This window comes from Zootoca vivipara, chromosome 6 (assembly GCF_965207765.1).
Source record: "Zootoca vivipara chromosome 6, rZooViv2.hap1.1, whole genome shotgun sequence".
Lineage (NCBI taxonomy): Eukaryota > Metazoa > Chordata > Lepidosauria > Squamata > Lacertidae > Zootoca > Zootoca vivipara.
Genome location: NC_142589.1, coordinates 27790701 through 27815134, shown reverse-complemented (window position 1 = coordinate 27815134; position 24434 = coordinate 27790701). Strand labels below are relative to the sequence as shown.

The following is a 24434-nucleotide window of genomic DNA, read 5'->3' as shown; positions in this document are numbered from 1 at the left end:
AAAAGTGTGGCACATACTGTTACAACTTCGTGGTGAGTACTGGCACCATTTTTTCTAGAAGGAAAGCACAGGTGATAATGATACATTTCTTACCTGCCCTTCACCAGGAGGTCCCAGTGTATTTAAAATTCAGAATTAAAAACAGCGAAAACAAAATATAGTTGCAGGAATGGGGTGGTACCGAAATTTCAGGTGCCAACTATGGGAATGTTAGGGATGTGGATTAGGATATATTATTAGATAGATCCTATCCAAGCTTGTGTTAGCAAGCTTCCAATATCAGCAGAGTGACATTCCCCTTTTGTGCGCAGCAAAGCATGTGCGTTAGATTCGCTAGAATCTCTATAACAATATTACACTTTATAGTTCAATATTACACTTCCTGGCAAACGTCCCCTTTGTCCCTCTTAAAAGAAATACACAACACAGTGTTTATAAAATAAGATAGAGTTTACTTACAGTTTCATCCTGAGTTACAGCATAATCTCAGAAAGGCAGGCTTGCTTAGAAAAGTTACAAGTATGTATACATCTAGAGACTACTTAGTAAAGTAAGACTCCATTTGGTCTCACTCTTGGCTGCAGGCCTAGAGTGAGAACCATGCTAACTAGAGATTCTCTGGAGATGTGTCCTCATCGAGGGAGGAAGTAGCTAAGAGAGAGAGTGATTGCAGGCTAGGGCTTTTGTCTAATCCAACTCATTTGCATGTCTGAGGGAACAGGAACTGACCTGTAGTCAGGTGTCCCTCCAGGTGAGTTCCTGTTAGTGGACACTCTAGGAACTGTTGTGACTTGTCTGCCCCAGTGTTCCATCCCACAAACCCCTTCTCAGGCAATTCACAACATTCATTACATACAAAACAAAACATAAGCAACTTTATTCAACCACCCAAGAGTCCCAGCTTGACACGCAGGTTCTGGAAACTCTGTCTTGGCAGGGGTTTCGTCAGGATGTCTGCTGTCATCTCCGATGTGCAGCAGTACGACAGTTCGACAAGTCCATCTTGTATCATCTGGCGAACGTAGTGGTACCTGACCCCAATGTGTTTTGAGCGTGCTAGGAACTTCTCATTCTGCGCCAGCTTTAGACAGCTTTGGTTGTCCTCCAGCAGGCTTATAGGTTCCTTTCTCTCCACGCCAAAGTCTGTTAGGAGTTGGTCCAGCCAGGAAATCTCTCTGCACGCTTCTGTAGCCGCAACATATTCCGATTCTGTAGACGATAAAGCTATACATTTCTGTTTATAACTGCCCCATGTGATAGCTCTGCCCCCATACATAAAGACATGCCCGCTTGTGGATTTATAATCAGAATTATCACCCGCCCAGTCAGCATCAGTGTACCCAATGAGCTTAGGGTCACTGACAGCTGGTAACTTTAATTTACAATCCATTGTACCCTTAAGATATCGAACCACCCTCTTCACACCAACCCAATCATGCTCAGTGGGACTACTCACTTTCCTGCTGAGAATCCCTACTGCATTGGCTAAATCAGGTCTGCACGTGGTAACTAAATACAAAAGTTTACCAATTGCTGAACGATACTCTGTGTTGTTTGGCAGCAGCTTCGAATCCTCTTGGTTCTTTAAGAAGTCTGTAGCCATCGGGGTGTCGACGGGTTTTGCATCCTGCAATTGCATACTCTCAAACAGTTCAATTATCTTTTGCTTCTGATTAAGTAGAAATGAACCATCCTGTTCTCTTTCCACTTGAATCCCGAGGTAGTACTCAACTGGTCCTAATTCCTTCACTTGCACTTCCTTGTTGAGGTGCTGGACTACATTTTTATAATCCCTGTCATTTGACGTTGCGATTAAAAGGTCGTCAACGAAGGCAAGAATATAAGAAAATTGTCCATTACTCTGCTTAGTGTACAAACACTTGTCAGCTTCACCTTGCTTGTACCCAAGTTTCACCAGCATTCCATGCAATTTCAAGTTCCAGGCTCTGGCTGCTTGTTTTAAACCATACAGTCCCTTTTGAAGCTTGCAAACCAAATGTGCCTCATTTGGCTTTATAAAACCTTTAGGCTGCTTCATGTAAATTTCTTCAGAAATTTCCCCATGCAAAAACGCAGTAGCTATATCGATGTGTTTCACCTCCATCCCTTTAGATGCTGCGATGCTTAAAAGTAATCTTACGCTACTGTATCTTACTGTCGGAGCAAAGACTTGGTCATAGTCGTGGCCATATTGCTGTGAAAAACCTTGTGCCACTAGTCTTGCTTTGTAACGTTGCACCTCCCCTTCTGAACCCCTTTTAACCTTGAACACCCATTTGCTCCCAATTGCTTTCTTACCAGCAGGTAATTTTGTGAGTGTCCAGGTCTTGTTCTTGTGCAGTGCGTCAATCTCCTCCTGCGCGGCTTTCCTCCAGAGACTGGCTTCGGTGGCTGGCATCTGCTCTACCTCTTCCCAAGTGGAAGGTTCTGGTGGAGACGCCGACCCTGCAAAGTAGGACAGTCGTAGTGGCGGAACGCCCTTGTTGGTTCTGGATGAGCATCTGACCTCTGGTTGTGCAACCGCATCAGCATCCTCATCCTCCTCCAATGCTGGCATGTCCACGTACAGCTCCTCCTCTTCGTCTCTGGTGCCGCCAGGGGTCTGGACCTCTGCGTCTTCTGGGGTGTCGCCTGTAGGGGGTGTTGTGACACTAGAAGGTATATTAGTTCCTTGTGTTAAAGGAAAACTTATAAACTCTTCATCTGGTGACTCTCTAGAACAGTCAATAACTGTGTTCTTTGTATCAAACTTTCCCTGTTCATCAAAATGAACCACATGGTATGGGTCTACTCTGCCACTCTTTGGATCTAGAACTCTATATCCCTTTCCTCCAGGAGCATATCCAACCAGGATACCTGCTTTTGCTCTGGAGTCAAGCTTGTGTCTGCGCTCTTTGGGCACGTGGTAATAACAGACACTTCCAAACACACGTATGTGCTGCAGACTTGGGACTCTCCCGTGCCAAAGTTCAAATGGTGTGCGTTCTGCACCCTTTGTAGGCAATCTGTTTTGTAAATAAATCGCCGTATTCGCCGCTTCACCCCATAGCTTCTGTGACAAGTTGGCCTCTTTTAACATGCACCTTGTCATCTCCATAATAGACCTAAACTTTCTCTCAGCAATGGAGTTCTGTTGAGGCGTGTAAGCAACTGTAGTTACATGTGCTATGCCTTCTTGTGCCATGATGGCCTTCATCTGCCGTGAGCAAAACTCTCCACCATTATCCGAAATTAAGGTGGAAGGAGCTCTCTGGAATTTGTTCTTCACCATGTTTAAGTACAGTTTGAACAATTCCGGTGTCTGACTCTTTTCTTCTAGAAAATATCCAACACAATATCTTGAGAAGTCATCTATAAATATCAGAATGTACTTATTGTTTCCTAGGGAAGGTACATTCAGCGGACCACATAGGTCAGTATGAACAGTGTCCATGACTTTTGTGCTTCTCTTCTCTGTACAACGTGGGAAGGAAGGCTTGACTGCCTTTTCAGTTATGCAAGTTGTACAGTTTGGCATTGGTGTACTGCAATTCTTTACCTGTAGACCTTTTACCAGATTTTCCTTCTGCATTTTCAGGATAAGGTTGGTATCCCTGTGTCCAAGCCTTTTGTGCCAGAGTTCCAGATCTGGTTGATCCTTTCTGCTGGGTTGTGCAACCCTTGCAGACTCATTCTCTGAAATATCAATCTCATACACATCATTGATTAGTTTGGCTTGAATAAACACTTCACCATCTTTTATCACATTGCATTGTCCATTTTTAAATATAATTTCAAAACCTTTCTTGTCCAAGCTAGACACACTTATTAGATTACAGTTCAGCTTTGGTGCATACTTAACATTACTCACTGTAGTATCAAAAGACTCATTGTTCACTTTGAAATTCAAGTTCAAAGATCCTGCACCTATTGACTTTATAACATTTCCATCAGCAATTTCAATCTCAGACTGTTTATTATTGTCTATTTCATTGAAATATTCCCTTTTATAACAGAAATGGCTGCTTGCTGCACTGTCCAGAAGCCACTTATTGCGCTTTCCTTCACAGCTCTGGAAAGCTACATTTCTTTCTTGCAATATCATTGCACGCCCATGACCCCCCTTCTTTTCGCCTTTTGGTGGAAAGGGGCGGGATTTATTCCTAGGTGCCCGGCATTCCTTCGCCATGTGCCCTTTTAAATTGCAGTTAAAGCAAATTATTTCCTTTGGCGTTTGTCTGGACCTTTGGAAATGCTTGGAAGCATAATTAGTGTCCTTTCTCCCTGTATTCCTTTCTGAAGAATCAAGGTAATCTCTGCATTCCTCTCTCAAATGATCAATCAGTTCTTCAAAAGTCAGGTCCTTTTTGTGATCCATGCAACTCTTGAATGAACTGAAGCTTGGTCCTAGAGATGCTATCAAAAATGAAACCTTTGTTTCTTCATCAAGGGCTTTAGGAGTAAGATCAATCCTCTGAACAATTTCACTAAATTTGCTGATATGGTCAGTGAATTCTTCTCTTGAATTCATCCTCAGCGCAGTTAATTTGCTCATCAAATTCCTGTAGGAGTTCTTAGTAGATGCTCCATACCTGCGCTCAATATCTTTTAAGATTTTAGCTGCATCATCTTTGCTATTAACTGATGTTAGATGCCTGTTGCGAAGTCCACTCAAAATTATGTATCTGGCCTCGCTGTTCATGCGTTTCCAATTTGCTATCTTGGCTAAATCCTCTGCTGTTGTGCCAGTAGGCATAGGTTTTTCAATGGCATCCAAAACATTCCTTGCATCTAAAAATGCTATCAGGCGTTGTTTCCAAAATACATAATTGTCATCATCTAGAGCCATGAATCCTGGCTTAACTCCACTATCAAAATCTGCAAAAGCCATCTTGGAATCTCAAAATTCTAAAAAATTTCTCAAAATTCAAAAATTTGCCAAAAATTCCAAAATCAAAATCTCTAAAAATATCTCAAAATGCAAAATAATCTTCACTGCCTCTGAGTTCTCAGTGCTGTAAACTCTGAGGGAGGGGAGGGGTAGCTAATCCCCTAGGCACACTGGAGAACAATAGACCATGTGCTCACCAGGAAGTTCTAACTGAAAAAATCCTACTCAGTTCAAAATCACAATCCAAAGCAATCCTTCAAAAATACACAAAAATACGCAGTCCTGGGCCGTAATAACCCTTTATGGGAATGTTAGGGATGTGGATTAGGATATATTATTAGATAGATCCTATCCAAGCTTGTGTTAGCAAGCTTCCAATATCAGCAGAGTGACATTCCCCTTTTGTGCGCAGCAAAGCATGTGCGTTAGATTCGCTAGAATCTCTATAACAATATTACACTTTATAGTTCAATATTACACTTCCTGGCAAAGGTCCCCTTTGTCCCTCTTAAAAGAAATACACAACACAGTGTTTATAAAATAAGATAGAGTTTACTTACAGTTTCATCCTGAGTTACAGCATAATCTCAGAAAGGCAGGCTTGCTTAGAAAAGTTACAAGTATGTATACATCTAGAGACTACTTAGTAAAGTAAGACTCCATTTGGTCTCACTCTTGGCTGCAGGCCTAGAGTGAGAACCATGCTAACTAGAGATTCTCTGGAGATGTGTCCTCATCGAGGGAGGAAGTAGCTAAGAGAGAGAGTGATTGCAGGCTAGGGCTTTTGTCTAATCCAACTCATTTGCATGTCTGAGGGAACAGGAACTGACCTGTAGTCAGGTGTCCCTCCAGGTGAGTTCCTGTTAGTGGACACTCTAGGAACTGTTGTGACTTGTCTGCCCCAGTGTTCCATCCCACACCAACGACCAGGGTAAAAAGGTGTATCTTCAACATTCACTGGAAGCTGTATAGTGAAGAAGTCAGATGCACCTCTGTGGGGAGGGGATTCCACAACTTAGGGGCTCCCAGAGAGAAGGCCCTTTCCTGGGCCACTATCAACCCACAAAGTTCTGAGGGCAGTGGAACTACCAAGAGGGTCCCCTTCGCCGATCCTAGCACCTGAGAAGGTCTGTGGGGAAGGAGTTGGGTCTCTCAGACATTTGGGGCCTGAGTCATTAAAGGCTTTAAACACTAACACAATCACCTTGAGTTGGGCATGGAAATGAACTGACAGCAGTTTTAGAACAGGGGTTATATAAGTTCTAAAGACAGCCCCAGCCTTTAATTTGGCCAGTGCAGAATAGCTCACACAGCAGGGAAAGCACAAAGTTCTAGGGCAGGCATTCCCAAACTGTGGCCCTCCAGATGTTTTGGCCTACAACTCCCATGATCCCTAGCCAACAGGACCAGTGGTTGGGGAAGATGGGAATTGTAGTCCAAAACATCTGGAGGGCCGAAGTTTGCGGATGCCTGTTCTAGGGAGATCCCTTCTAGGAGGATGGGGAACCGTGGTGGCTGGCACCAATTGGGATTGGTAGGACGGAAGGCAGGGAGGCCAACAGTAGGTGGCGCCACAGCCAATGACTGGCAGAGACAGGAAGTTTTAGCTTTTCCACACATACCCCTCCCGTCTGAGTTCTACAAGGGCGACATAGAGAATAAAGAGGAGGAAGCTGATAGGTTGTAACTCCCCCTGGACTGATCTTAGGTAGGAAGGCATGGGAGTTGGGTGGATGCTGACTGAAGGCAGGCTGAGGTTGGTGGGCAGTGCCCTGTTTGCAATACTGAACCAGCCTTCACTGCTAGGGAGCAAGAAGGGAGAGTTCTGCTCTTGGGTAATTTATGTACATTTCAAGCACATCGTCAAGGAATTGACCGCTGAAAGCAGAGGATACCACTCATGCAGGAGGAACTCTAGAGTTGCGCAAGTTACAAAGATGGAAATGGCCATGTGGTAAAGGAGCGTGCACTATCTGTGTTACCCGCAACAGGTCATTTTGGTGTGTTAAGAAAAAGGTGTCATACATGTCCACATAGGTTACAGGTCCACATGGAATTAAAGAACCATCCAGCTCTTCCATTCTGTGATTCCTAGGAAGCTCCCTTAGTCCAATTCAGACTATTGGTCCATTTATTTTCAGCAGCAGCAGCCAATCTGGTGCCATTCAGCTGCTCTTGGACTACATCTACCACCTGTCTCAGCAATCATGCCCAATGGCCAGGGATGGTGGGAGTTGTAGTCAAAAGAACCTAAGAAGAGCCTGCTGTGGAGCAGGCAGACAGATTATTTAGACCAGCATCCTATTCCCCCAGATACCTGCGGGAAAACAGCAAGCAGGACCCAAATGCAACAGTACTATCCCATCCTGTGGTTTCCAGCTACTGGTGTACAGAAGCATCGCTGCCTATGACTGCGGAAGTAGAACAAAACCATAAGGGCCAGTAGCCATCGACAGCCCTCTCTTCCATGAATTTGTCTAATCCTCTTTTAAAGCCATCTAGGTTGGTGGCCATCACTACCTCCTGCAGGAGTGAGTGCCATTGTTTAACTATGTGTCATAGAGAAAAGTGACCAGCACACCTTCAAATCAATGATACTAGCAGGAAAGGCAACAATAGCTTTAGGTTGGAAAGATAGAGAAAAATGGACAGTAGAGGTCTGGACTAATTATTTGTTTGAATTTATTCAGTCAGACATCGTGGCAGTAACGTCACAGGAAATAACATGGAAGGCCAAGTCTACCATGATAAGGACCAGATGGAACCCCTATCTTCAATGGATAACAACTACTGGACCAGAAGATATTCAGTGGAAATTAAAAACATTGTGCCCGTGGCTGAGGACAACTGTTTGAACCCTTCCAATGGATTATGGGTGGGGGAGGGGGTGGGAAGGGAAAGGAAAAATGGTACAGGAAATTAAGAATTGGGAGGAGAGAATATAATGTATGTAAAAATTCCTGAACTTCAATAAAAATCTTTTTTAAAAAAACCCTATGTGCTGTGTGAAGTAGTCCTTTCCTTTGTCTGTCCTGAATCTTCCAACATTCAGCTTTATTGGATGTCCACTAGTTTTAGCGTCACGAGGAGGGACTTTTCTCTGCCCATGCATAGTTGTATAAAAGTCTCTCATGTTGCCCCTTACTCACCTTTTCTCTAAACTAAAAGGTCCCGAATGCTGAAATCTTTCCTCATAAAGGAGTCATTCCACCGCATGCCCATTTTCAGAGTCCAGAGACAGCAAACCTTTGGTCCTCCAGAATTGTTGGACTTCAACTCCCATCAGTCCCATCAGCACAGCCAATGGTTGGGGGTGCTGGGAGTTGTAGCATGTAGAGGACAAGAAGATCCCATGGTCTGAAAGTTGTCTTCTAGCATCTCTCTACAGGTTTCCACTGCATGTGTCCTGGGCATCGTGGCTGCCTTGTTACAGTCACCCACAGCTTGGAGCTTCTTGGGAAAAACAAAGTCATAATGCCTGAAGTCCAAAGAGGACAGGGAACAGACAGGCTAGAAGGCCATCCTCCCCTCCCCATCAGAGGCATTACAAAGTTTTAGTTGGTCTCTAAGGTGCTGCTGGAAGGAATTTTTAAAAGATTTTCTCTGGCCAGCACAGGCCAAACGATGGAGCCTTTGAGCTCCTCCAGTAAGGCATGTTGTGCATTGCACGAAGCAAGAATAAAAATGTATGAATGTCAAGGATGGTGAATCTGAGGTCCGTTTATCTCTGAGGGAATTACCAGGTGGAATGTCCACTCCTTAGGATTTCTTTAGCTCTGTATCCTGCATGTTTAGTTTTATTTATATATCTATATATAAATATATAGTTCCTTTTTTTCTTCTGAGGTTCACTTCTGAGGTTCACTAGTAGCTTTTGCTACTAGTACATTGGAACATAGGAATCTGCCTTATACCATATCAGATCACTGGGCTATCCAACTCACTATCGTCTAAACCAGTGTTACCCAAACTTGGGTCCCCAGCCATTTTTGAACTACAATGGCCATCATCCCTGACCACTGGTCCTGCTAGCTAGAGATGAAGGGAGTTGTAGTCCAAAAACAGTTAGAGACCCAAGTTTGGAAAACACTAGTCTAAACTAACAGGGAGCAGCTATTTAGGGTTTCAGGAAAGGAGTCTCTTCCAGCCCTACCTAGAGATGCTATTGGGGGCTGAGCTTAGGACCTTCTGCACACAAAACAGATGATCTACCATTGAGCTATGGCCTTTCCGCAAGACAGTGGGTGGGCAGCAGCACTTGCAGTTACCCCCTATCAAGCCCCACTCACAGGTACAAAAAGTAAGAACTCAAGCCTGCATAGGCTTTCCCTGTCAAAACATGGCCTCAACTGGGTTCAGTCTTGTGCACTGCAGTGCCTGGGCTCTTTATCAGGTAGGAGAAATTGGATGCATACCGAAAGTGGCTAGGCAAGGCCTCTTTGAAGGGAGATCAAAGCAGCACCAATGTCTCTTAAAATAGCACTGTGCATGATTCTAAGGCCTCAATTGCTTTCTTCAAGCTCTTAGAATTCTTTCTCCCACCCTCCCAGTCAATGCTGTTTCAATGATAACACATCCAACACAACATGCTCAGACATCCAGAGATAGATCACTTGCATATTTCATGACAGAGACTTTGTGCCGACATTTTGATGAGTGGCTTAGCAAATCTCTCTCTCTCTTCTACAGGCTGGGGTCTGACTTTAATGGCACCTTGGATTGTGTTGCGGAGAGGCCCCTATCCATTGCCAGCCTGGGCTTTCACCGGGTGCTGCCGCCTGGGTGCTCAGCCCTGCTATCATTTCATCTCCTTTATATAACTTAATTGTCTGTATCTTGGTAATGTAACAGTTAGCAGAGCATTCTTCTGCAGGCCAGTTCATAAAAATGGGAAATGATTCACATTAGCAGCTCACTAAATGTGCAATAGCAAGTTCTTTGCTTTTCATCAACCTGTTTTGGTCTGCAATCATTATGGCAGGCTCTCAAATGAACCAAAAGAACATCATGAGAGCCTGCTGGATCAGGCCAACAGCCCACCATCCTATATTCCCAGTGGTCCATCAGATGCCCCAGTTGGAAACCTGCCAGCAGGACCTAAGCACAAGAGCAGCTCCCCTCCTGCGGCTTCCAGCAATTGGTGTTCAGAAATATTCCAGCCTCTGGCCAAGCATGCAGACAAGGGCCTTCACTGCTAGTAGCCATCAGTAGCCTTTATCCTTCATGAATTTGTTCAATTCTCTTTGAAAGCCATCCAAGATGATTAGCTACCTTCTAGAGGTACATAAGGATTCTGAGGATTTTTAAAATATGAAAACAATTAGATTTTAGAGGGTTCTTTTTTAATCAAACTCTGAGCATGACAAAGGCTGCATCTTTATTATAAATATTATAAAAATTTGAAGATAGTATTCCAAGAAATGCACTTTACAGACTGTTGTTACAGGGTATCCAATCCCTTTTAATACCACCATAGTTCTCAAAGTTTCATGGTGGGGTAGGGGAGGAAGAGTTAAACGGCATTTAGATTTCTGGAATTAAGAGCCATTCCAAATCTCCTTGTAGTCTACTTGTAAAGGTAAAGGGGCCCCTGATCATTAGGTCCAGTCGCAAACGACTCTGGGGTTGCGGCGCTCATCCTGCTTTACTGGCCGAGGGAGCTGGTGTACAGCTTCCGGGTCATGTGGCCAGCATAACTAAGCCGCTTCTGGCGAACCAGAGCAGCGCACAGAAACACCGTTTACCTTCCCGCCGGAGCAATACCTATTTATCTACTTGCACTTTGACATGCTTTTGAACTGCTAGGTTGGCAGGAGCAGGGACTGAGCAATGGGAGCTCACCGTTGCAGGGATTCAAACCGCTGACCTTCTGGTCAGCAAGCCCTAGGCTCTGTGGTTTAGACCACAGCGCCACCCGTAGTCTACTTAAACACCACCATAAAAGAACTTAACGTCGGTGGATTTGCCTCATGCCTTAAGCACACAAGCTGGAACGAATGCAAAGGAAGGTGACCAAGATGATAAAGCATCTGGAAAACGAGCCTTATGAGGAATGGTTGAGGGAATTGGGTAAGTGTAGCCAGAAGCAACTCTTCAAGTATCTGAAGGGCTGTCACATGGAAGATGGAGCAAGCTTGTTTTCTGCTGCTCCAGAGGGTAGGACCTGAACCAATGGATTCAAATGACAAGAGATTCCAACTAAACATTAGGAAGAACTTGCTGACAATAAGACTTGTTTGACGGTGAGCTCCCTCAGAAGGCGATGGGCTCTCCTTAATTGGAGGTTTCTAAACATAGGGATGATGGCCAACTGTCAATGACTCTTTAGCTGCGATTCCTGCGTTGCTGGGGGTTGGACTACATGAGGTTTTGGGTCCCTTCCAACTCTACAAGTCTATGATTCTATGATCTACCAGAGCATTCTATAACCAATGAAGTTTTTAAAACCCGCAGTTAAGGCAAAAAAGGGGGGGGGAGTAACATGTCAACATAGATGCAAGCAACCACAATACATTTTGGCCTAAAATAATTATACTAAGGAGTTGCTAAAGGTTTAGTCTTTTCAAGATTTTGCGAATTCTTGTGCAAAATGCAGAATTTTGTGTTCTGTATTTTACCTACCTTCGTTCAGATCCAAAAAAATACCATCTCTGTATTTGGCATGCCACAGCAGCTTTGTTAGAACACAAGGTGCATGGGATTGGTTTATGATATTTATAACTGGCATTGCACCATTAAATTAATCTGTCCTTCTGTTCATTTTCATGGCACAATTTTGCAGAAACAAGCAAGTGGCATGGTTTGTCATGGATTGTTTTGTTGTAGCTTACGTCCAACCAAACCTTGACTTTCAAGAGTAATGCCAATGCTTGACAGACTCTGCCCAAGTGGTGCTTTTGGGGCAGACCTATTATTAGCCTGCATATTGCTCAAATATTTCTAACACCTATTTATATTATGTGTTAACACCTACCTTACAGGGGTCACACCTCAACACTCCATGTATCATTGTTATTGGCTGGTAGAACAGACTGGGTGACATAAAAATCAAAGTGCAGAAATGTTCACAGCCACCATGCGCATCAGGGAAGCCTACACGAGATCAAAGAGTTGCTTTGAGAAGTACAGTGTAGCTGGGACATCAGTGCATTTTGTATTTAAGTTGCATTTTATGTATCCTAGTATTCTGACTGACCGCTTTGCTGACCATATACATCATTTGTAAGCTGGAATAAAGCTGAAAAAACAAATGCAAACTTTTACTTTCATGTGTCAGACTCAATGCCTTTAATGTCGTGTAAGAAGTTCAGTGCTTGAAGCAAAAGGGTTGTGGTTGTTACATCTCTATTTCCCGGCGGGGTGGGGTGCAGTGGGGAGGGAATCAATCAGTGAGTCTTCAAAAGAGAAGGAACAATTCTCTAATAAAATAAAAAGTATATTTGCAGGATAAGGCATTTCTGTGCTCAGAAACTGCTGCCTTATTTTAATTCAAAGGTTCCTAGACACAGAGCAGATTTACTTTCAGATTTGGCTGCTTCATTAACACACGAATCTAGAAAGTATGATCACAATCCAAATGGCTGTCATAAATTGGTTTCAAAAAATAAAATAAAATAATACCACCACCACTCATGTTTGGCTAGCTTTCAAACTGCATATATTTTGAAACTTACAGTGATGCACTGACCAGATGTTACTCTCTCTCTATTTCTCCAACATAAATGTGGAAGAGTATCTGATCACTGATCTCTATCTACAACCAGGGATGAGAGTCCTGTAGCTCTCAAACAATTGCTCGACTTCCAACTCCCATCTGCCCCAGTCAGCATGGCCAATTAGATCTACAGGAACTAGAGATAGTACTGCAATGATGGGAGCCCCGTGTGTCCCATAATCACCCATGAGTGGCATATCAACCAGAGTTCCATTATCATACCATGGGAAGTGACCGAGAAAGGCATAGCTGTTTATTTGATAACAACAGAAGATGGCTGGGCTCTTATTTCTTCAGACAAGGTGAGGGGTCTAAGCTCTCCAAATGCATTCAGATGTCAGAGCACAAGGTCAATAAATTGCATTTGTCATCATATAGCAGCTAGTGCAAATGCAACCTCCATCAGGGGCACACAATGATGGAAGGCGTTAGAATCTTATTTCTGCTATACCTTTAAAACAACAACCAGCCAACAAGCTATCAGATCTCATGAGATTCTCAGTATGCGTCCAAGGATGGCTGGGCCTGCTCACACATAAAAGCAAAAACTCCTGTGCAAACTGGCCCATCAAAACCTCAGTTGTCTGGTTCATAGCTTTTCATCCAAAAAGGTTACTATTTTTTTATTAAGAAGTATCAATTTCCTCTTAGAAAACATTCAATTGCTTTACTAATTATAGACAAGCTACACATCATTATGGGAAAGCAGTTTAATCCTTTATTAAAACTGACCAAGTACACAAACAATCAGATCTGAACAGTGACTTGGGACAGTTAGCCATACTTTCCACTCAATTTTTCTTTTCTTTTTTAAATACATTACACGAACACCAGCCTCGTTCCTCTGCATACATACAGGAAATAGAGCGCCAGGCATCCAGAAATTTAACCCACAATGAGTAAATCTTCCGAAGGGAATTCATAGTAGGGAACCTCGAGATTTAATGGAGCTGGACCTTTGCGGATTCTGCCAGACGCATCGTAATGCGACCCATGGCAGGGGCAATAATAGCCACCAAACTCCCCAGCATTTGCAATGGGTACACAGCCAAGATGGGTGCAAACACCAATCAGGACAACCCATTCAGGTTTCTTTACTCGGTCTAAATCATGCTGGGGGTCTCTTAAATCAGTCAAAGATACTGCAGCTTCTTGCTCAATCTCTTTTGCGGTTCTGTGACGCACGAAGAGAGGCTTCCCTCTCCACTTGAAAGTCATATTCTTGCCTTCAGGAATATCGGTGAGCTTGATCTCAATCTTCGACAATGCCAACACATCAGCAGAAGCACTCATGCTGGTGACGAACTGAGTGACAACATTCTTAGCAGCATATGCTGTCGCCACACAGGTTGTTGCTGTCATAAAGTAGGAGAAGACTTTCCTGGATTCACTGCTCTCTTGGGATGATTTTGCAGCATCTGTTACATCATGACGACGGTAGTCGGAGAAGTCAGGCACAGTGACATCATTGTGGACATAACGGATGCTAGCAGGAGCTGCAAAAGAATGGAGAATTACTGATTTTTTTTAAAATTACAGGACATTATATTGGTACCTGATTGACTCACAAAAAGCATATTTTTGGTACTATACTAACTATCAAGAACATTTAACTATTGATTTTCATACAAGTTCCATACAATCACCTTATGGAGGTGCAGGCATTCCATTTATTTCTTCCTGCAATTATACATGAAAATCTATCATTTCCTGGCTGGGAAGCCTATAAATTGTCATCAAATGATAGTGTTGTTGTTTAGTCGTGTCCGACTCTTCGTGACTCCATGGACCAGAGCATGCCAGGCTCTGGTCCAATATCAGAAAACACAAATATGATTATATTGGAGTAAGGGGGAGAAATCTGGTGTGTTTTATATGCTGTAAAGAAATCCCTAATATTCCAAAGTGTTTTGTTAAACCCACTCCAGTAGCCCTTTATAGGGTTGCTATATGTCTTCTTTTTACAAGTCATGTCCTCTTTTTCACAATTATGTAAATGAGTGTCATCATAGCAACCCATAGTTAAAAGTAGAAGCCGACAAATGTGTTCTCTTTTTTTGCTCTTCAAAATATGGCAACCCTAGAACTTGACTAAATTTTAAAAGGCGCTTTTAATGGACAAGTTTAGAACATTTCTGTACATTTTATGGGAGATTCTATGGACTAATCTACAAACCAGTTAAACCAAAGTACCTTGATTTACATTTAGCCAAGCAAACAAGTGAACTTATGCTGGCATCATTAGCTACACTGTAGCCTATGAAATTGCATCTAAAGTTTAGAGTAGGATTAGTATCTCTTTTAGATGCAGTAATATTAGTTTTCTGGAAAACTTTGAATAAGAAAGCTTCCAAATGCAAACTGACTAGAATTCAATTTTGTATGCTTGAAATATTTGGTAAATCAAACTAGATAGTTGATTTTATGTGGCTTATGAAAATATTATCAACTTTTTCCAATTGCAGGAATTAGTTAAGCTGAAATATTTGATTGGGAGGTGGGTGGGGAAAATCAACGAAGTTCACTTAGCATGAGAACTCTGTCAAATCCAAAGGACTAGTTACAGGTAGGTAGCTGCGTTGGTCTGACGTAGTCGAAAAAAATATATAAAAAAATCCTTCCAGCAGCGCCTTAGAGACCAACTAAGATTGTCATTGGTATGAGCTTTTGTGTGCATGCACACTCCTTCAGATATCGATGAAAGCTCATACCAATGACAAACTTAGTTGGTCTCTAAGGCGCTGCTGGAAGGATTTTGTTGTTGTTGTTGTTTCAAAACCAAAGGAGTATTTGGAAAATTATTTATACTAGAGTATATGTAACTGTTTTAAGACACAACAGCTCAATACCATACACCTTCATTGAGGGCACTTCATAAAAATGCAACTTCGTAAGAATGCAAGTGCAAGTTTAATTTTTTGACTTAAGGGCAATAACACCAAGGGCTTGAAGAATCAAGCTCAAGGTAATTCAGGATCTCTTGGGACGTTGTGCAGAGATTACAATAAGTGTTTACAACAAGCTTGAACTAATGAAGGGATAAGAGCATCTCTTTATAATAAGCTTTTTTTTTGAAGACTGCTTCCTTAGAAATTAAATGAAGGTTGTGTTAAGATTTTCAGGACAAGCTAATACACACTTAATTTCAAGGTCTAAAGTTAAACAGAAGACTATTTGCATCCAATAAAAAGCTAATGAAGCAAAACAATGTTTTTAGAGAGTTTAAACCATTTCTGCAATTTCCTCTAGTAGCATATTATCCTCCCCTTTATACTTGTGCACACTTGGCCCATAATAGTACACAGGATATTTACATTTCAACCTTGTAGCAAATAACCCAAACTAGGTCTATGCTGAAAATATCAGAATGTTTTTTATAACTGTGCCACGACTTCCAAGCAGTTCCACAACTTAACACCTGCCCTTTTATAAACTAGAACTCACTTTATTTGCTGGCTAACAGGTATCAGTGGATCACATTTAATAGGCCTGCACTGACCCATTGGCTGCTGCTTCATTTTGCACTGTAATTTTACTAAACACCACCTTGTGATTTCAAGTGAAAGACAGTTGGCAAGGCTCATCAGACACACACATGAAACCAAACCTTTTGTGTCATCAGCCCAGTCCCTGGAAAATAAATTCTGCGGCCACCTTCTGTTTTAACCTTTCAACATCTGCTGAAAGCTTTTCTTTCCTGCCAAGATTATGTAGTCAACTGAGAAAACAACTTCCTGCAATAATTGATAATCTGATTTTAAATTTCTACACGGTTTTATTGTACATATGTATCCTTGTTGTAAATGGCTTTGACTTTTAAAATGAAATAGTGGTACGGTATATAAATATTTTAATCAACGGATATGTTAAATAAATAAAATATTTTAGATAACTAAAATAAAACATTTTAAATACATGAAACAATAAACTAGAAAACTACCAGTTGGAAACAAACAACTGGGGCAGTGTGTGTACTGTTTCCTCAAGTCCTACTGGCTGGAGAGTGTTGCAAAGAAGATACTGGACTAGAAATGATGCTGCTCTGATCCAGCAAGGCTCTTCTATACAAAAAGTCAACCTCCAACATCGCACCCCACTCCCAATTTTCAATTTGGAAAAAGGAACAAATTCAGCCTATATACGAACAGCACCCTCAAGTATAACTCTTACTTCCTATTATGCAAGTGAAAGATAAGTTTCTCTAGAGGAGTGAAAAGCGAAGGGCTGAACTTAGTGATCCTGCAACAGTGAGAACAAAAGGACTCTACCCCCCTGGTGATATGTGACGCAGAACCAGCTAACAGGGAACCTGTGGGGTGGCAAGCATTATGCTGGGGACACAGATAAGCACAGATATGATCCTTACACTACAAGTCCAAGCCCTTCCAACTCCCATTTTAGGAATAATTCTTAATATGGCAAATCTTTCTCTGGACTGCACCTCTGAGGCTGCAGGTAAAAACCTGTGTGATTTAATGCTCCTTCCAAAGAAAACACTTGTACTGAGTCACTTTTGATCCAACTCATTCAGTGGTAGTAGCCAAAGACTGAACCTCCGCATGCACAGCAGATGCTCTACACCAGGGGTGTCAAACTCAAATTCATCGGGGGCCGCATCAGCAGTTTGGTCACCCTCAAAGGGCCGGTTGTATCTGTAGGACTATGTGTCCACTCTTTATTATCATAAATTATTGTCACTGCATTCAATTATTACTGTTTTTTGTAATAATGTAAGTAATAACTAGCTCTGAAAGCGGAAACATAGTCAGAATAATGGCAAGTAGATATTCAAATGTACAATTATTGTACAATTTATTGAAAAATGATTTTTGGTAACTGCACTGGGTGGTGGAGGCTCGCTAGGGTTTCATGCAGGACCTTTGCAGAGCTACTAGTACCTGGAGATGCTGGGGTCCTTCTGCATGCAGGACAGATGTTCTGCCAGTGAGCCACCACCCTTTACCAAAGGGACTGGCTGAGGTTGACTCACTGGAGCTGCTCTCCTGGTTCCAGGGTTTAAGGGCCAGAAGTATAAAGCAGCATCCTATGTTTCTGAGGAGAGGGAGAGGGAGAGGGAGGAAGGGAGTAAGGGAGGGAGGGAGGGAGGGAGGGAGGGAGGGAGGGAGGGAGGAAGGAAGGAAGGAAGGAAGGAAGGAAGGAAGGAAGGAAGGAAGAAAGAAAGAAAGAAAGAAAGAAAGAAAGAAAGAAAGAAAGAAAGAAAGAAAGAAAAGAGGGAGTGGGAGGGAGATAGGAAGGAAGGAAGGAAAGAGGGGAGAGAAAGAAGAGTTGGAAATGAGGAAGAGAAAAAAGAAGGAAAGAAAAAGAAAGAGGGAGAGAAGACGGAAAGGGAGAAAGAAGGAAGGAAGTAGAGGGAAAGAAAGAATAAGAATGAGGGAGAGGAAGAAAGTTGGGAAGGAAGGAAGGAAGGAAGGAAGGAAGGAAGGAAGGAAGGAAGGAAGGAAGAAAGAAAGAAAAGAGGGAGCAGGAGGGAGAGAGGAAGGAAAGAGGTGAGAGAAAGAAGAGTAGGAAAGAAGGAATAAAGAAGGAAAGAAAAAGAAAGAGGGAGAGAAGACAGAGATAAAGAAGGAAGGAAGGAGAGGGAAAGAAAGAATAAGAACGAGAGAGAGGAAGAAAGAAAGGGAAGGGGGGTCGCCGCCTTGATTCAGCACCAGAAAAGAGCGCGAAGGGACCCAGGGGCATAAAGCATTTCCCCGCCCCCAGCTGTTTGTCGGCGCTTTGTTGGCACGGCGCTTCAGCAGCAAGGTCCCACTGCTGGGTCCCGCTGGCTGGGGCGCTCGGCGGGCCACATGACGAGGTCTGGCGGGCCGGATTTGGCCCCCGGGCCTTGTGTTTGACACCCGTGCTCTACACATTAACAATGTCCCTTCCCCATATTGATTTCTTACTAATACCTAAGGTTTTGGTAGAGGGTTGGTTGTGTCTTTTTGCCAGGGTGGGGACAGTCAATCATGCAAGCTCCATTATGCGGTCTTGAAGTAGTACAAGCCATAAAATAATACACCATGTAAGAAGATTCCCCACAAACAGGAAACCAAGGTAGAAGGCTACAACCAAGCCTGCATGCAGGGACTTTTGTTCTGTACAAAGGAACATTCAATCATGTAAGCCTCCATCTTCAGCAGCATGACAGCCCCAATGAGGCAAATAATAAATCCCTGTGTAAAGAAAACTCACACAGATATCTCAACTCCCCCTCCCCCAATAGCAACTCATTTAATCCTCACAATAACCCTGCGAAGTAGGTTAGATTGAGCGAGAGAAACTCTAGAGAACAGGTGCCAGCCAAGTGTAGACAGCACCAAACCAGAGGGACCCAGTCTGACTCTGTATAATGCAGCTTATGTTGACTTTCCCAATGTCACCAAGTGAACTTGACAGGTGTGTGAAGATATGAACCTGGGCCTCCCCAGTCGTAGTCCATCACTCTAGGCCAGGCATCCCCAAACTGCGGCCCTCCAGATGTTTTGGCCTACAACTCCCATTATCCCTAGCTAACAGGACATCATCAGGGATGATGGGAATAGTAGTCCAAAACATCTGGAGGGCCGAGATTTGGGGATGCCTGCTCTAAGCCAAACTGGTGCCATTTAGATATTATGCCCCACAACCCCCACTAGCATGACTATCAAGCAAAGGATGGTAGTCCCCCCCAAAAAACACTTGGATAGCACTAGGTTTAAAGGTAAAAGGGCCCCCTGACCATCAGGTCCAGTCGTGTCCGACTCTGGGGTTGCAGCGCTCATCTCGCTCTATAGGCAGAGGGAGCCGGCGTTTGTCCGCAGACAGCTTCCGGGTCATGTGGCCAGCACGACAAAGCTGCTTCTGGCGAACCAGAGCAGCACAAGGAAATGCCGTTTACCTTCCCGCCGGAGCGGTCCCTATTTATCTACTTGCACTTTGATGTGCTTTCAAACTGCTAGGTGGGCAGGAGCAGGGACCGAGCAACGGGAGCTCACCCCGTTGCAGGGATTTGAACTGCCGACCTTCTGATCAGCAAGCCCTAGACTCTGTGGTTTAACTCACAGCGCCACCTGCGTCCCTAAGCACCAGGTTTAGGGGACCACTACTCTAATGACTGCACCACACCAACTCGGTTAGGGAGGCGATCTGGACAATCCCTGCCATACTAGTTTTGCATATGCAGTTTGAGGCAGCACAGTTCAGACACAGCACCACTCCATTCAGTAAGTTCTCCCTTAATATAGAAAGCCAAGGAGAAGCCTGACTTGTGTGCGGGGAAACTGTTTTGTACACTGCAGCATCTGAATCACGTGAGCACCCTTCAGCCTAAAGGTGTGTCAGTCACCGTGGTGCAGTGGTTAGAGCAGCCTTTCTCAACCTTGGGTCCCCAGATGTCGTTGCACTACAACTCACATCATCTCTGACCACTGGTCCTGCTATGTGGGGGTAACAGGAGTTGTAGTCCAACAACAAATGGGGGCCCAAGGTTGACAAAGTCTGCGTTAAAGTGTTGGGACTAAGACCTGGGCAAGAAGGGTTCAAATCCCCCCCCCTCGGCCATGGAGTTTGCGGGGTGGCCATGGGCCAGTCAGTGCCTCTCAGCCTAGCCTAGAGATGTGAAGCCCCAGGGGAAAAACAAAAAAGATCGGGGGAAACCCATTTTTTCCTCGAAGCCTTTTTTGTTTTTTGAAAAATTGGAAAAATAAAAAATAGATTATGGAATGGTTTATTTTAACACGATGAATAAAATATTTTAAGATAAAGGGTTTAAATATTTTATAAATAATTTTTTTAAAATATGCATAGTATCAGATTATTCTAATTTCTGTGAGGACAAGCGAGTCCTAAATTAGAAACTGAACTCTCCAATGCAAGAACAAGATGAGAAAATGTTACTGTTGTCACTAGAAAAGAAACAGGTTTCAGTTTTGTTTTTGCATGTGTGTGGTATGCATTGGTTCTGTTCCTCTTCACTAGGCCTCAAAGCACTGGAAGAAAATATAGAGCAACAAAAAGGACTTGAAAGTATATGTGCTGAAAAGTGTTATGAAAGAAAAAAAGAAATGAAAATATTTTAAACATTAAATGCTGTAAAACAGTCTTTAAAAAGCGAAATAAACTAATTTAAGCATATAGAAGTAGCTAAAGTGGTTAACAGACAACACACATCAGTGTGAGGAAATACATAAGGTCTCATGGGCAAAACATGGGAGATGGAGTAAGCATGTTGCATAGCAAACAGTGATGAATGACAAGTTAAATTTCAGTTCCTGTTTGGATACACTATATTTTTAATATGCTAGTTGTGATAATTTTATGTCCATTAAAATTGTCCATAGTTATATTTTATGTTTCTAAACTAACAGAATGACTTTCAATCTGGAAAAGAAAAAAGAAGTGCTAATGTAGCATAATTTTTTCCCAATTTTTCCGAAAAAAACGCGGGGGTTTTTTCTGAGCTTCAAAGTTTCCAGAAATATTACATCTCTAGCCTAGCCTACCTTACAAGGTTGTGCTGGGGATAAAATGTGGAAGGAAGAGAACCAACAACACCCCATTGATCTAATGGGCGGGGGGAGTGGGATATACAACTAGTAATCAATGACTCAATGAAGTGGGGCAGCCCTCTACCCGACACTGCATGCCCACTGCTATGATGCACGACGGGCGTTTTGCTGTCACCTTCCCTAAACTTGATGAAGTCCAGAGGGGACACAGAAAACGCCTTCCAGTCCTGCCTCTGAGCCACCCTGGAAACCTCGGTAAATGAAGCGGGAGAGGGACGGGAGGGAGGCAGAGAGAAAGCGAAGCGACCCCATACCCCTCCCTGCTCAAGCAGCGCCGGCCGCCCCCCGCCCCCCTTCCCCGCCCGCACCATTGAGGCTGGCGGTGGCGACGAGTCCCCCACGGGCGGCCTGGCCTCGCAGCGACTCCCGGCAGAGCAGAGGCTGCTTCGGGTCCAGCGGCAGCTTCGAGGCCGCCGGAGCCAACCCGGCCGCCAAGGGCTTCAGCGGGCCCGGGACGGCGTGCGCGGCGGCCGAGAGGTAAGGGGCCAACGGGCCGGAGCGGGCGGCCACGGACAACATGGCGACGGCGGAGGTAACTTCTCCTCTCTCTTCCCCCTCCAGCCGGTCACCTTCGCGTCGGACGTCAAGGCTGTGCGACGCGCGCACGCGATGACGCAGACGCCGGGAGAAGGAGCGGCGCAGGCGTGCTGCAGTAAACTTACCCCCTCCCTCTCCTATCCGGAGAGAAAGAGGGCGAACGGAGAGGCGTGGCTGGAGCGGTGACGAGAAGGCCAAGGGGCGTGGTCGTAGAGGAGTTGGAGTCTCCGGCGCCTCCTTCGTCATTGCGTGCATTATAGAGGATGGGGCAAGAAGTTTGTGATGCGCCTGCGCAGGCGATCCTAGCCGAGGGTGGGGAGGGGGAGACTTGTTTTCCTTCTCTAATACTTTTTACTGAATTTTAATAAAAACAACTTTTCATAAATAGGAATGATAATAATAAAATGATTAACAATATTATCAGGGGAAAATGAAATGAAATTGGTGGTGGTGTTATTTTAAGGCTGAATTGTCACAATTCCCTATAAGGAAGTTTGTTTATATACTGCTTGTTCCCTCCAATGGGCTCAAGGTAGCATGTTTAATCGGCACAACAACCCTGTGAGGTAGGCTGGGCACAAGGTCACACCCAGTGAGCTTCTTGGACAGTTGCAGACTTACAGGGGAATTTCAACCCTCGTCTCTCCCAGGTCCTCGTCCGATGCTCGAAGTCCAAAATTGCAGCCATGCAATTTCCTGAGTCGATAATGAAACATACCAAGAGGGGAAAGGGTGTGTGGCTTACAATTGCAAGGACTCAATTAATACTATGTGTGTATTTAATACGCATACATACATATTTCAGGATGGGGTGCTGTGTATCACAGTCATGCAAAGCAGCAAGGCCAAAGGGGAGACTTCACTGGAGCAAGTACTCACCCGTGATGGGCATGCAGAAATGCATCTGAGGGTGCAATGAATTTCCGCATAACTATTTTATCAGTCAAACCTGTAATGATATGGAAAACTAGTTGTCCAGATACTTGAATGTTTCCATTGCAGTTGGTTCAACTGTATTTTAAGACATCAAACAACTTTATCCTAACAAAGTAATAAATCTCCCCTGTTTAATATAACATTTTTATTTCCTCCAGGCATACTCTTTCCCAAAACAATCATTTAAAAAATCCCTTACTTATCTCCCTCCCACTACCTCTCTAGCTCTTAAGATGCCACTTTCAAGTAAATGAAAAGGTCAGTAATAATTTTCCAATTTATCATAAGAAAAATAGTTGTAAATCATGCATTGTACACCATGTTCAAAAGCTCTCTCTCTCTCTTTTACAACACATTAGTTCTGCTTGTCGCCATCGTCTGATTATCTCCCACCCCCACCTCAGGTTTTTTCCTGTATTCCTCATGTCCTTTCTGGATCCCGTTAGAGGTCAAACAATCCCCGAGAAATTCATTCTCATCATTGAAGATTAGCAGGGCACACAAATGCTTCTGCTGCAGTTATCATTGGAAATAAAATCTCTAGCCCCAGTATGACTCTCCATGCATGCAGCAACTGACTGGCTACTTCCCATGCCTCCAAACAATTGTTCTGTGGGGGAACAAGAAGAGTGAAATTCCATCCCACTTAGTGCTGTAGGGACTGCCCTATATATTTCTTTATTTCCTTATGTTGTTATCCTGCCCTTTCTTTAAGGAGCTCATGAGCTTCCCAGCAGATTGAGCTCAAGCCTCACTGGTGTCATAGTCAAAAACACATTTACCACATTGTGGCCATGTCCACACCATACTTTTAAAACATTATGATACCACTGTAAACAGTCAGAACTTTGCCCAAAGAATTCTGGTCCCCTATTCCCCTCACAATCCCCCAAACGGTTTAATACTTACAAGGAACTCAGGAAATTGTAAAGGGAGATTTGAACTGGTGTTGTAGTCAAGGACACGGTGGTAACAACCACACACACACACACACCATAGGCTTAAAACACTATGATAGCACTTTAAATAGTCATAGCACCCCAAAGAGTTCTAGCAGATGTAATTTGCTAAAGATGCTAAGAATTGTTAGAAGACCCCTTGTAAACAAACAAACAAACAAGCTTTTCTTTTGGGAATTATGGTATCAGAGTTAGCTAAACAATATAGAAATTTATTTATGTACGCAACTATTGCCGCAGGAATGACATTCTCCCAAAAATGGAAAGAAGAAGTCCCGACGAAAGAAAAATGGCTACGGAAATGAATGGATTATGCAGAAATGGCAAAACTTACCGGAAGAATAAGTAATCAAGACAACAAACTTTTTATTAAGGAATGGAAATCCTTTATTGAATATTTACAAACAAATTGTAAACAAATTAAGACATTAGCAGGATTATTGTAAAAACTTGCAGTTCCTAAAACATATATGAAATAGATGAGGAAAAGAATAAATAGAGTTAATTGGGATATTCAGAAGAAAGAAAAAGGGTAAATTCATGGAATTTCTGCAAGCGGGGAGGGAAGTCGAGGTTTGACATGTAAGAATTGTTTGTTTTTGTTGTTGAAATGGTTATTTGTTATAAATGAAAATTATAAATAAACTTATTTTTTTTAAAAAGAATTGTTATGAGACTCCTCTTCAACTCCCAAAACTGTGATTCCCAGAGTGGTTTAATTATCAATTCCCCTTCCCAGAGTACTTTGAATTCCACTTGTGCAATAGGACTTCATTCCTCTTCTTCTGCTGCATCTCCCCTGAACCTTTTCTAGGGGTTCCCCAGATGCTCCACAGCAGATTTGGGGAAGGTGTGGAGCAGACATGTGG

The 24434-nt window shown here is 43.3% G+C and overlaps 1 protein-coding gene across 1 annotated transcript; it reads right to left on the bottom strand.

Moving 5' to 3' along the window:
* Positions 1 to 13279: 13279 nt before the first annotated feature.
* UQCRFS1 (ubiquinol-cytochrome c reductase, Rieske iron-sulfur polypeptide 1) lies at positions 13280 to 21688 on the bottom strand. The gene is made up of 2 exons (XM_035120665.3): positions 21442 to 21688; positions 13280 to 14080 (listed from the first exon to the last, which is right to left on the bottom strand). Exons 1-2 carry the CDS (start codon positions 21650 to 21652, stop codon positions 13470 to 13472), a joined length of 822 nt encoding a protein of 273 aa, XP_034976556.1. The 5' UTR covers positions 21653 to 21688; the 3' UTR covers positions 13280 to 13469.
* Positions 21689 to 24434: the final 2746 nt, after the last annotated feature.